Source organism: Sinocyclocheilus grahami, unplaced genomic scaffold (genome assembly GCF_001515645.1).
Source record: "Sinocyclocheilus grahami isolate Dianchi unplaced genomic scaffold, SAMN03320097.WGS_v1.1 scaffold389.1, whole genome shotgun sequence".
Classification (NCBI taxonomy): domain Eukaryota; kingdom Metazoa; phylum Chordata; class Actinopteri; order Cypriniformes; family Cyprinidae; genus Sinocyclocheilus; species Sinocyclocheilus grahami.
The window spans coordinates 489,477-501,327 of NW_015505568.1; the positions used below are offsets into that span (position 1 = coordinate 489,477).

The 11,851-nt window shown below is 40.0% G+C and overlaps 1 protein-coding gene across 1 annotated transcript in view; it reads left to right on the forward strand.

Annotated features, from left to right (window-relative positions):
- Positions 1-1,478: 1,478 nt before the first annotated feature.
- Positions 1,479-11,851, forward strand: part of LOC107550135 (protein-glutamine gamma-glutamyltransferase 2-like) — an 11,713-nt gene continuing 1,340 nt past the window's right edge. The window contains exons 1-12 of the mRNA XM_016231362.1: positions 1,479-1,755; positions 5,333-5,451; positions 5,651-5,783; positions 5,959-6,073; positions 6,511-6,566; positions 6,649-6,778; positions 7,095-7,198; positions 7,284-7,526; positions 9,227-9,240; positions 9,341-9,628; positions 10,418-10,552; positions 11,591-11,673. Coding sequence (XP_016086848.1) covers positions 1,479-1,755; positions 5,333-5,451; positions 5,651-5,783; positions 5,959-6,073; positions 6,511-6,566; positions 6,649-6,778; positions 7,095-7,198; positions 7,284-7,526; positions 9,227-9,240; positions 9,341-9,628; positions 10,418-10,552; positions 11,591-11,673 — 1,697 coding nt within the window. The remainder of the gene's footprint in view (positions 1,756-5,332; positions 5,452-5,650; positions 5,784-5,958; positions 6,074-6,510; positions 6,567-6,648; positions 6,779-7,094; positions 7,199-7,283; positions 7,527-9,226; positions 9,241-9,340; positions 9,629-10,417; positions 10,553-11,590; positions 11,674-11,851) is intronic.

Below are 11,851 nucleotides of genomic sequence, written 5' to 3' on the forward strand. Positions count from 1 at the left end.
GGCTTCACCCCCTTCGAACTGCTGTTTGGGAGACAGCCCAGGGGCCTTCTAGACGTGGCTCGGGAAGCTGGGAGAACCAGCCCGCCCCCCTTCGTAGCCTCGTCGAGCACGTGCGGGAGATGCGGGAAAGGATAGACCGGGTCATGCCGCTGGTTAAGGAACATCTCGTGACCGCCCAGCATGCCCAGCAATGGCTGTACGACCGGTCCGCCCAGGCCCGGGAGTTCCAGCCGAGAGATCGAGGGGTGGTACTGGTCCCGACAGCTGCGTGCAAGTTTCTGGCGACCTGGCAGGGTCCCTACACCGTAGTGGAACGGATGGGACCGGTGACGTACCGGGTGCGGCAACCGGGCCGCCGACGGATGGAGCAAATCTACCACGTCAACTTGCTAAAAAAGTGGGTTCCCTGGCCCGAGCAACTGGCCACGCTAGCCCATACCGGGCCTCCGGTAGTGGACATGGAACCGCAGCTGTCGGCGACCCAGAAAACGGAGCTTGAGGCCCTGGTCAGTCAGTTCCGGGATGTGTTCAGTGAGACCCCGGGTAGAACCACCGTCATCGAGCACGAGGTCCGCACACCACCCGGAGTCGTAGTCCGGCAGCGGCCCTGCCGGATACCGGAAGCTCGCCGGCCGGCTATAGAGGAAGTCAAGAAGATGCTCCAACTAGGAATCATCGAGCCCTCCCGTAGCCCGTGGGCCAGCCCCATCGTGATGGTTCCAAAGCCGGACAACACCCTCCGGTTCTGTAACGACTTCAGGAAGGTCAACCAAGTTAAAGAAATTGTTTTCCATTGATGGCCATTTAAGAACTAGCCATGTATTGACAATTTATTATTATATTAAAAAAGGCAACATATAATTATTATTTTTAATTATATCATACCAGATTTGTCACCATATATATAAAAAAACACAAATATTTCATTTATTTAAATTATAATAATTATATTTTAGAAGATGTAAGTGCCTTATAGTATATATTTAATATATATATATATATATATATATATACTGTGTATATATATATATTAAAAAAAAAATTCACATATACAATATGGCTGTCAATGGAAAAAATGGGGGGGAAATGTGTGAATGTACAGTATATGTGCAAAAAAAATAATAGTACAACAACAATTCATACATAAACTTTTACAATAAGAATCCACCACTGAGGTCTAACAGGCTCGGTGATGTCAGCTGAAAAAATAAATACTAATGAAATAGTAATGAAGCCACTGATAAATCATTCACACCAAAAAGCATGCATGCAGGGCACTGAGTCATTGTTAATGACTTGTTAAAACACTTACAATAAATCAGAGCTGGTTTAATTACGGGGCGTCGCATGACAGTGAAGTTACTCTTGTATTTAGAGGATTTACAGTGCTGAAAGGCACGACAGTAACGCTGCACACAGTCATCAGATCATTCACAAGTTTACTATTAGAAACACGATGTAAAGGCTTCAAAACATGCATGTCACATTTAAGATACTTGTGTTCATCCATTCATGTCTGTTGTATTTCAGGTCCGATCCCCTCAGCGGACGCACACACCAAAGCCAAATTCAGCCTCAGTAGATTCATCTGCAGATCAAGCTGGAGTGCCACAGCAGAGACGTCTGACAGCATTGTGTCTCTGACTGTGTGCTTGCAGTCAAATGCTCATATTGGAGTCGATAAGCTGATCCTGGATCAGGGAGAAGGAGTCAGTCTAGCAGAGTTTGTCCTGCTCTTTAACCCCTGGTGCAAAAGTAAGCTGTTTTGTCATTGGTGACCGATAATGAGAAGCACATAATTTAGCAGGAACAAACAATGGAAATGACTCCGGCTTTGTGCATAATTCAGTTTTTTTTTTATTGGCAGTCTGAACAGCAAATGTGTCTGTGTTAAAACAGGATTTTTTTTCATACACGTTTCTGACTGTGTGCTCGCAGTCAAATGCTCATATTGGAGTCGATAAGCTGATCCTGGATCAGGGAGAAGGAGTCAGTCTAGCAGAGTTTGTCCTGCTCTTTAACCCCTGGTGCAAAAGTAAGCTGTTTTGTCATTGGTGACCGATAATGAGAAGCACATAATTTAGCAGGAACAAACAATGGAAATGACTCCGGCTTTGTGCATAATTCAGTTTTTTTTTATTGGCAGTCTGAACAGCAAATATGTCTGTGTTAAAACAGGATTTTTTTTCATACACGTTTTAGTGTAAACGATCAGATACGTTTTTTTTTGTTGTTGTTTTTTTTTTTGGTCATTCTGAGCACAATGTGTATAATATTACACCGCCCTGCATCATATTTGCTGAATGAAATCCAACACTTGTTTCTTACTCATTTTGGGGTGCTGATTAAAAAACATATTGCAATAGTCTGATCAAGAATGTCACACTTTTTCACAAAAAATATGATGCTTTTTGTAGCATTTTTGCTTTTGCTTTCTTATTGTGCTCAAAAGTTTACATACCCTTGCAGAATCTGCAAAAATGTGGAGAACTTTTAACAAAATAAAAGGGATTGAAAAAATTGCATGTTATTCATATTTTGTACCGTCCTGAATAAGCTATTTCACATAAGAGATGTTTACATATAGTCCACTAGACAAAATAATAGCTGGGGGGGGAAAAGACTCTGTTCTAAGGTTTACAGAGGTCCTTCGGAAAAATCCTTTATGTCCCTCACATTCTTTGGTTTTCCAGCATCTTTTGCGTATTTGAACCCTTTGCCTGTATGATTTCATCAGATCCATCTTTCGCACTGAGCACAATTAATGGATTCAAACACAATACAATGCATGAGGATCTGGGGGGTAAAAACTTTTAAACAGGATGTTGAAGTGTACGTTTTTCTTATTTTGTTTAAATATCACATTTTATCATTTAGTTCTGCCCTTCAGAATCTACAGAAGATACTTAGAAGACAAAATAAGTGTCTAGTGGACATATGTAAATCATCTCTTACAGTATGTGAAATATCTTAGGACAGTACTACACTCTTAAAAATAAAGGTGCTTCAAAAGGTTCTTCAAGCAATGCCATAGAAGAACCATTTTTGGTTCCACAAAGAACCATTCAGTCAAAGGTTCTTTAAAGAACCATCTCTTTCTTACCTTTTTAAAATCTGAAGAACCTTCTTTCACCACAAAGAACCTTTTGTGAAACATACCCCTTTTCCACCAGCATGAACCAGGTGCTAGTTCAGAGCCAGTGCTATTACCGGTTCGCAGTTGGTTCAACTGGCGAGCCTTCTAAGAACCGGTTTGCCTTTCCATGGGCTAGAGAGCCACCACAAAGCCAGGTCTTACGTCACTGAATACGTCTCATCTTTCCCAGTAATGCTAGCATGGCAGTGCCAAACACAACAGGCTTGTTCATGCAAACCGATCGGCGCATGACACCAAAGCACCGTGAAAGCGATCCAAAAGGACAAAGTGAGTCGTCTACTTTCCAATAACTCCTGTGGCACACCGACCGGTCCATGCAGTGCCGATGCAGCCCGAACAAGCCTAAACACACCATTAACAATGGCGGATGTTGCATTGCTATCGATGTTCATGGCTATGCGAACCTACATCGTCATCCAAACATGGCGAATTCAATGAAAGTGAAAAAGTAAAAGTGACGTGACATGTGGCCACGTATGGTTACCCATACTAGGAACTAGTGCTCTGCATTTAACCCATCCTAAGTGCACACACAGCAGTAAACACACACACACCGTGAACACACACCCGGAGCAGTGGGCAGCCATTTATGCTGCGGCGCCCTGGCGCCACAATGTGTTTGTGTTTAGCTGCTATTTCAAAAATGTCAGTCAAAAGTTTCTGTTCATCTTGTTGGTCACGGTATCCCCGCCCCTGTCCCTGACGCAAGTGGTTCTTACTTCTAGACCAGCAATGTTTTGGTGCTACTTACGAACCATTTTTCCTGGTTCGGAGCTGGTGCTTTGGGTGTCGAAAGATGTTAAAGTTACCATGAAATCAAAATTTTTCTAAATTCTTATTTTTTAATGGAATACTGTAGTGTTTATTATAAATAATTTATCCGTGCACTTCATTATTTTTTTTTTAATTCATGTGCCCTTGTAATCTTTAATCAAAAACGTTAACCCCCCCCCCAAACATTGAAAAGATATTAGGATATTACAACAACATTATTCTTAGGACATCGCAAACTACTTTTTTTAGGAAAACATTTCTAAAGTCGGGTGCTGTTTAGGAATGTTTTGTGCCGTTAATCGTTGTCGTCATCCTAAATAAATAAATGAAAAGATTTATTCATGCTTGGGTGTCGGCTGTGAATCCAGTGGAGAGAAATCCCCCACCACTAACTGCAAACTGGCATCTTAGATCTGCCTCCATTTTGTTTGCCATGCCCCAACTTCCAACGATCCAATCAATTCCAGAAGGACGAAATCAAGTCCTGCCCTTTCATCTAAGATGCCATTTCACTCGGATATACGTCACAGCAAAGAAGAAAAGACAATCGCAACTTCCGTTTCATGCCGACTTTAAAGGTTCTTTATGGAACCATTTAGACAAAAAGGTTCTTTAATGGCATCGTGAAGCACCTTTATTTTTAAGAGTGTATAACATGCAATTTTTTCAATCCCTTTAATTTTGTTAAAAGTGCACCACACTTTTGCAGATTCTGCAAAACTTTTGAGCACAACTGTATTATCTCTTAATCAGCAGAAATACTGCTACAAACACAATTCCGTTCTTTCTCTGAGCCAGATTACAACTACTTGTTCAAATCTCAGCTCATTTTCTCATGTATGACATTATTTCATGCCTATATAAACCTGATTGAAGGTTAGGATTATAGCCAATGAAAGAAGAAAATGCAAACATGAGCCAGATGTTTTCTGCACATGTGGGTTTTTTACTACAGCCACAGAAAATTACAGTGGCAATCAATCAATCAATCTATATATATATATAGAGAGAGAGAGAGAGAGAGAGAGCTTATTTATGTATTAAGTATTTGAATATATTTTTTCACTCCTTTGCAGATTGTAAAGTATGATACGTTTGACTGCTTTTGTTATTTGATAAGTGTAGTAAAGCTGATATATCATATGAAAAATTGCCATTCTTATTTTGTGAAAAACTGTACATGAAGGAAAGTTTTACATTTTTGCAAATGAGCAGAATTTTATAAACCCGTCCACTAATTTCTGTCAAATGCCATTTTTATGTAGACTTGATTCTAACGTTTGTAATCGTGCCACTGCTAATATTGTTTGCATTTGTATTTCTCACTAGTTATAAGTCACTTTTGATCAAATCTAACAATAAACACATTCAAATTAATATTTTCTGTGTTGGTTGTTTCAGAGGACTCCGTGTATCTGGCGGGTGAAGCTGAACGGGAGGAATACGTCATCTCTCAGGACGGGCTGGTCTACCGCGGGATACCCAAACGTATCACAGTTTTACCGTGGATTTTTGGACAGGTTCTGCATTTCAAAACATCTCTATGATTGCTTCATAGTAGCAACCTGTTCATCAGAATCTATTTTAAAAGCATAAACTAATTTGACTGGCTTTAATTCAATAATTTTTACTGTCCCAAGCAGCCAATAAAACATTCAGAAGGTATTAGCTTCAAAATAATTAATGCTTCACTGATATGTTTGGTTTCTGTTTCCACAGTTCGAGCCTGGCATACTGGACATCTGTCTGCAGATTTTAGATGAAAGTCCAAACTATATGAGTGACGCAGCTCTGGATTGTTCCGAGAGGAGGAACCCCGTTTATGTGACTCGAGTCCTCAGTGCCATGGTTAGTAACAGCCCTCAAATATTACTCTAAGCAACACTATCAAACTGTTTATTTTGAGACTTAAACAACATGATCTAGTTGTATATTAGTCTAGCAGCATAATAACATTATTATCACATGCTGAGAGTTGCTTTCAAATGTGAAACTCACCGCCATGTTGTCTTGTATTGTCCTTCACTACAGTCTAGGTGATAAAGGAGTTCTGGCAGGTAACTGGTCAGGTGACTATGAGGATGGCGTAAAGCCCACCGTATGGAAAGACAGCTGCTCCAACCTTCACTTTTCGGGAATCATGTTTACTTTGTGTTGTTTAAGGCCCATTCCTTAATATGTCCCAATTATTTAAACTCTTCCCAATCATTTTCTCATATTATCTCAGATCTGGGGCGTCACATTTATTACTGATAAATCTTATGCATCAATAGGACAGACGTATACCGTCCTGAGAATCATTTTCTCTAAAAATATTTCAGCAATCAAGTCATGTGTGTTTTCTATTCGCTGTTTAGAATCAGAACTATTGGTGCCAGATGAATCACTCTTTTTAAGTAATTGGTCAAATGGGTTTGCAAAAAGGTCTGAAACTGTTTGCAATTCAGTTTGATTCATCATTTACCAACAAAACATGCAAACTGTTTTCTATTATTTGTCAGTGACAGAGCAGCTCTTTATTGAGCTTGCGGTTGTGAACGACTGTGTAACAAATGTAAAGACAATTTATATCCAAACAGGATTGAAAAGGAGTATCAAAATATGGGCACACTACTGATGGGGGACCTGTGCCCCAGTACTGATGAAAGGCTAGAAACGCCCTTGTATCAGATATGATAAAAACCAGATCTGAATTTTCTGTTTAATTCATCTTCCAGTGTCCAGAGCTCTGGGAATCCCATGCAGAGTCGGCACTAACTTTGGATCAGCACGTGACAGCAATGGAGACCTAATAATGGAGCGTTTCTACAACGAATTTGATGAGAACATTGCTGACGACTCCATATGGTATGCATTGTAAAGCCAAAATTAAACATGATAAAAGTTAAACTTTTTATTGGCATCTTTGGATCCATGAAAATCCTTAGATGAAGTACATCCATTAAACTTTGCATTGCACAAGAGGTTCTTTATAGTGGCAAATGGTTTGTCAGATTATTAAAATATTCTTCACACAAAGAAAAAAATATTGTTCTTTTAAGAACTGTTCACTGAACTGTTCACTTTGTGGAACCCAAAATACTTTTTCTATCACCTGCAAATCCCGCCTTTTGGAACTTTTATTATTAAGAGTTTAATGCAAACGTCCCTTGTCCGTCCTCAGGAACTTCCACGTTTGGGTGGAGAACAGGATGACACGTCCAGACCTCACGCTCGGATACGAGGGCTGGCAAGCGAGTGACCCAACACCTCAGCATAGGAGTGACGGTGAGCCAAAAAGCAATGCCTGATAGAAGTGGAGAAGTAGAGTCAATGAAGAAGTTTCTCAGTTCTGCTGTCCTTCTTCTGTCAGGCGTCTTCTGTTGTGGTCCTGCCCCAGTGAGAGCCATTAAAGAGGGCGAGCTCACTTTCAAATACGACATCCCATTCGTGTACGCCAAGGTGAATGCTGATGTGGTGGAGTACATCAAACTGAGAGATGGAAGAGTGTTTAAGATGGGCGGATCCACTACGGAGGTTGGGAAATCCATCAGCACCAAAGCAGTGGGTCGAGATGAGAGAGAGGACATTACACACAACTGCAAGTATCCAGAGAGTAGGGAGGCATTCTGGGTACTTCATTCATTCATGGTTGAGGATCTAGGTTGAATGCAAGTTCAATTCCCAAAAGGGAATCCATAAACTTAGGAATGGGCAATTTGGGCTCATAAAAAAATGAATATTCTAATATTTGTTTATTTAAATGACATTTAACGAGACAGATGTTATTTTTTAATAATCAAGTTGTCGTCACCATTTTTGAACAAGCTTATGATTAGGCATTATACACAACAATGTTCTTCTACAACAATGTTCCATTATACGTCTTCCATTATACATTATATGTTTTCTTTTAGTTGAAAATATGTGCAAATATATACAAACCCAATTCCAAAAAAGTTGGGACACTGTACAAATTGTGAGTAAAAAAGGAATGGAATAATTTATAAATCTCATAAACTTATATTTTATTCACAATAGAATATAGATAACATATCAAATGTTAAAAGTGAGACATTTTGAAATGTCATGCCAAATACTGCCTGATTTTGGATTTCATGAGAGCTACACATTCCAAAAAAGTTGGGACAGGTAGCAATAAGAGGCCGGAAAAGTTAAATGTACATATAAGGAACAGCTGGAGGGCCAATTTGCAACTTATTAGGTCAATTGGCAACATGATTGGGTATAAAAAAGAGCCTCTCAGAGTGGCAGTGTCTCTCAGAAGTCAAGATGGGCAGAGGATCACCAATTCCCCCAATGCTGCGGCGAAAAATAGTGGAGCAATATCAGAAAGGAGTTTCTCAGAGAAAAACTGCAAAGAGTTTGAAGTTATTATCATCTACAGTGCATAATATCATCCAAAGATTCAGAGAATCTGGAACAATCTCTGTGCGTAAGGGTCAAGGCCGGAAAACCATACTGGATGCCCGTGATCTTCGGGCCCTTAGACGGCACTGCATCACATACAGGAATGCTACTGTAATGGAAATCACAACATGGGCTCAGGAATACTTCCAGAAAACATTGTCGGTGAACACAATCCACCGTGCCATTCGCCGTTGCCGGCTAAAACTCTATAGGTCAAAAAAGAAGCCATATCTAAACATGATCCAGAAGCGCAGGCATTTTCTCTGGGCCAAGGCTCATTTATATGGAACGATATTCCGGACAATTTTCAAATAGAATAGCAAATTGTATTTTCAATTGCGTTTTCAATATGTGGACGCATAAATTGTGACATAATCCAAATGCAATTGCAAATCCTGCATTACCGTTTGCATTTTCGCTTTCGCGAACGCACAGTGACTGCCAAATTTCAAATGAAAAAGCAAAGTCCATTTGCAACTGTATTTCCCATGTCTTAGGAGTTACGAGCCTGTCATATTTAAATAGCAATATTAACTACCACGTCTGCTTTTTCACTCTCGCTGCGTCGCGCATGTAACCTGCCAAAACTCAAATGGAATCGCAATTCCTTTTGCATTTGCATTTCCGACGTCTACATGGAAAGCTGCCAATCAATGTGAGGGGGCGGAGCTATACTAGGGGGCGTGTTTGTGTTGGGAGGTGACGTCACTTACAGACGACCATGCCGAATGCTCTGATCAATGGAGGTAATCGGTAAAGGCTCCCTAAAGGCAGCTACCAATCAGTTTCGTACCTGTGTGAACGAACAGACAGTGCAACCTTCTTGGCACAATACATAATTATGTCTTTTTTACCCCAAATGTAGCAATTATCCCCTGCTAACAGCGGGAGCCACAACGGTACGCACAATAGATCAATATTCACTATAAACCAAATGCTTTTCACCTGTCTCTGCATCTCTCCCTGTTTACTCTCACTTACACTTTTAATCCGTAATAGAGTGTGTCACACCTGCCTCAAGACCTTTTACCGTTTGCACTCCACTTATCCACTTGTTTACACATCAAGGTCAGAGTGACCCCGGACATGCAGATCGGCTCTGATTTTGATGTCTACGCAGAGCTCAAAAATAACACCATGGTCACAAAGTCCTGGCGGGTCATGTTCTATGCCCAAGCGGTGTCCTACAATGGCACACTTGGTGAAACCTGTGGATTGGGCGAGTTTACAGAGATGAATTTGGCTTCTTCTGAAGGTGAGCCTGGTTCCTTACATTTTGAATTTACTGTATATTTTGTATATGCATATGTATATAAAGTACTGTGCAAAAGTCTTAGGCCATTAGTATTTTCCGACAAAAAATGGTTTTAAGCCTGTTATTTCTATAATTTGCTGTAGTGTGTCAGTAGGAAATATCAGTTTACATAACCAAATATGAAGAAACTGAAAAAAAACTGAGACAGACTAAATCCTGGAGAACGTCTCCAAGACGCCTGAAGAAACCTGCCTGCAAAGCTACAGTACTGTGAAAAGTTTTAGGCACTTGTAAAAATTTGAAAATGCTGTAAAGTGAGGATGCTTTCAAAAACATTGTCAAATAGATTTTATTTATTAATTAACTTCTATTAACTAAATTAAATCATCATTTGCTACGACCGCCCTTTGTGTTCAGGTAGCTCTGCAGGAAGGTTTCTTGAAGCATCTTGGAGACGTTGCCACATTTCTTCTGGATTGAGTCTGTCTCAGTTTCTTCGTTTTTTAATGTAATCTCAGACAGACTGGATGATGATGAGATCAGATCTCTGTGTGCAGCACTGGCTGCTGTTCATACAAAAATCTCACTGGATTATTACAATTAATGGCAAAATGAATGTTTGGTAATGTAAACTGATATTTCCTACTGACACACTACAGCAAAAGACATAAATAACTGTCTTAAAACCATTTTTTGTTGTTTTTGTTGAAAATACTAATGGCCTAAGACTTTTATACATACACACAGACATACAGTATATTCATAAAGGTAACTCTGTGTCATCTTGTTTTATGTTTCAGGGTGTAAAGTAACTCTTCGAGTATGCAGAGTACAGTAAAGCCATAACTCAAGACAGGATGATCAAACCGGTGGCTTTACTCATCGATACAGAGAAACAGGACTTTTACAGAGCAAAGAAGACCATCTTACTTGATGCCCCTGAAATAATCATCAATGTAAATCTAATCTTCTGATTTCATTATACTGAGCTCTACAACTTACATTTACAGTATGCTGACTTGACAAAATTAATATACTGTTATTGTGCAGAATAGTGTATTTATCCCTAAAAAGACACCAAAAATATTGTACAGTATACTGCTCCAAGAATTTTCAAGCAAGATTCACCAAACTTTGTACAGACCTACAGCCTATTCTGATGCCACTAACAAACATTTTTTTCTAACAGATTAGATTGATGGATATCCCAAAATCAACAGCAGCAATTACTCAGAAAAGTCATCCATACCACCTTAGCAACTCCCTAGCAAGTAGCAACCACCCCGTAATAACATTTTTCTATTAAATTATTTTGTAGTTAATTAAATGTCCCAGAGATTAAAAGTAAAAAAACATTATTTTACACAACAAACACTTAGATTGTGTTAATATAAAACTACACATTTTCAAATCATTCTGGCTTCATGCTGCCTTTACTTGCAATCGGAATTATCATAAATACGAGTATCCTAGTCAGAAATTGGCCTGTCAAGTCATATTTACGACTGGGAAACTTTTGATACTTGAGTTTCCATGTTGGGCGTGCCATGAACTTTAAACACAACAAAGTTTTATTTGTTTTTCCTTCAACGTACATTGCTTGCTTCTTGCCATTACAGTCATGGATTTACCCTAGTTTCTTCAAAATGCATTGGATATTGACTACAAATCTTAAATACATTTGGCATCAATTAGATTTCCTCGATAAAAAGGCAAGAATGAACCTGTCGTCCTTCATGATTCCTATTTTTTCTTACAGCAAAGCACTTGAATGTGACAAACTCATATTTAGGCTTCAGAAGTGGTAAGCAGGTAATTTTAGATAGCATGTGAAGGCAGCATTAATTCACTGTGGGCCTAATTAGTGCCATACTGAATCAGGAGGGTCCCCAGTTGCTTACTGAAGGTAAACAGTTTGTACTTGTACATATGTAATCTGAATGAACGTACGCATGACTCGCAGTACTAACAAGGTGTGATTTGGTCGCCTGCAGATCCTGGGTGTGCCGAAAGTGGGCCAGAACCTGGTGGCAGATTTAGTGCTGCAGAATCCACTGCCAGAGCCCCTGGAACTTAGGTCTTACATATAGAACCCAGCCTTCTACCAGTTCTCGAGGATTCAACGAGTGAAGGCCTGGCGCTGGACGCTCCGCCACGTCTGGCTGCCAAGGGGACGGAGGATCTCAACAGGCTCCTCCGTCCATGAGCCAGCACCCAGGAGGATGCAACACCTCTAGTTGAGTGAGCTCGCCACC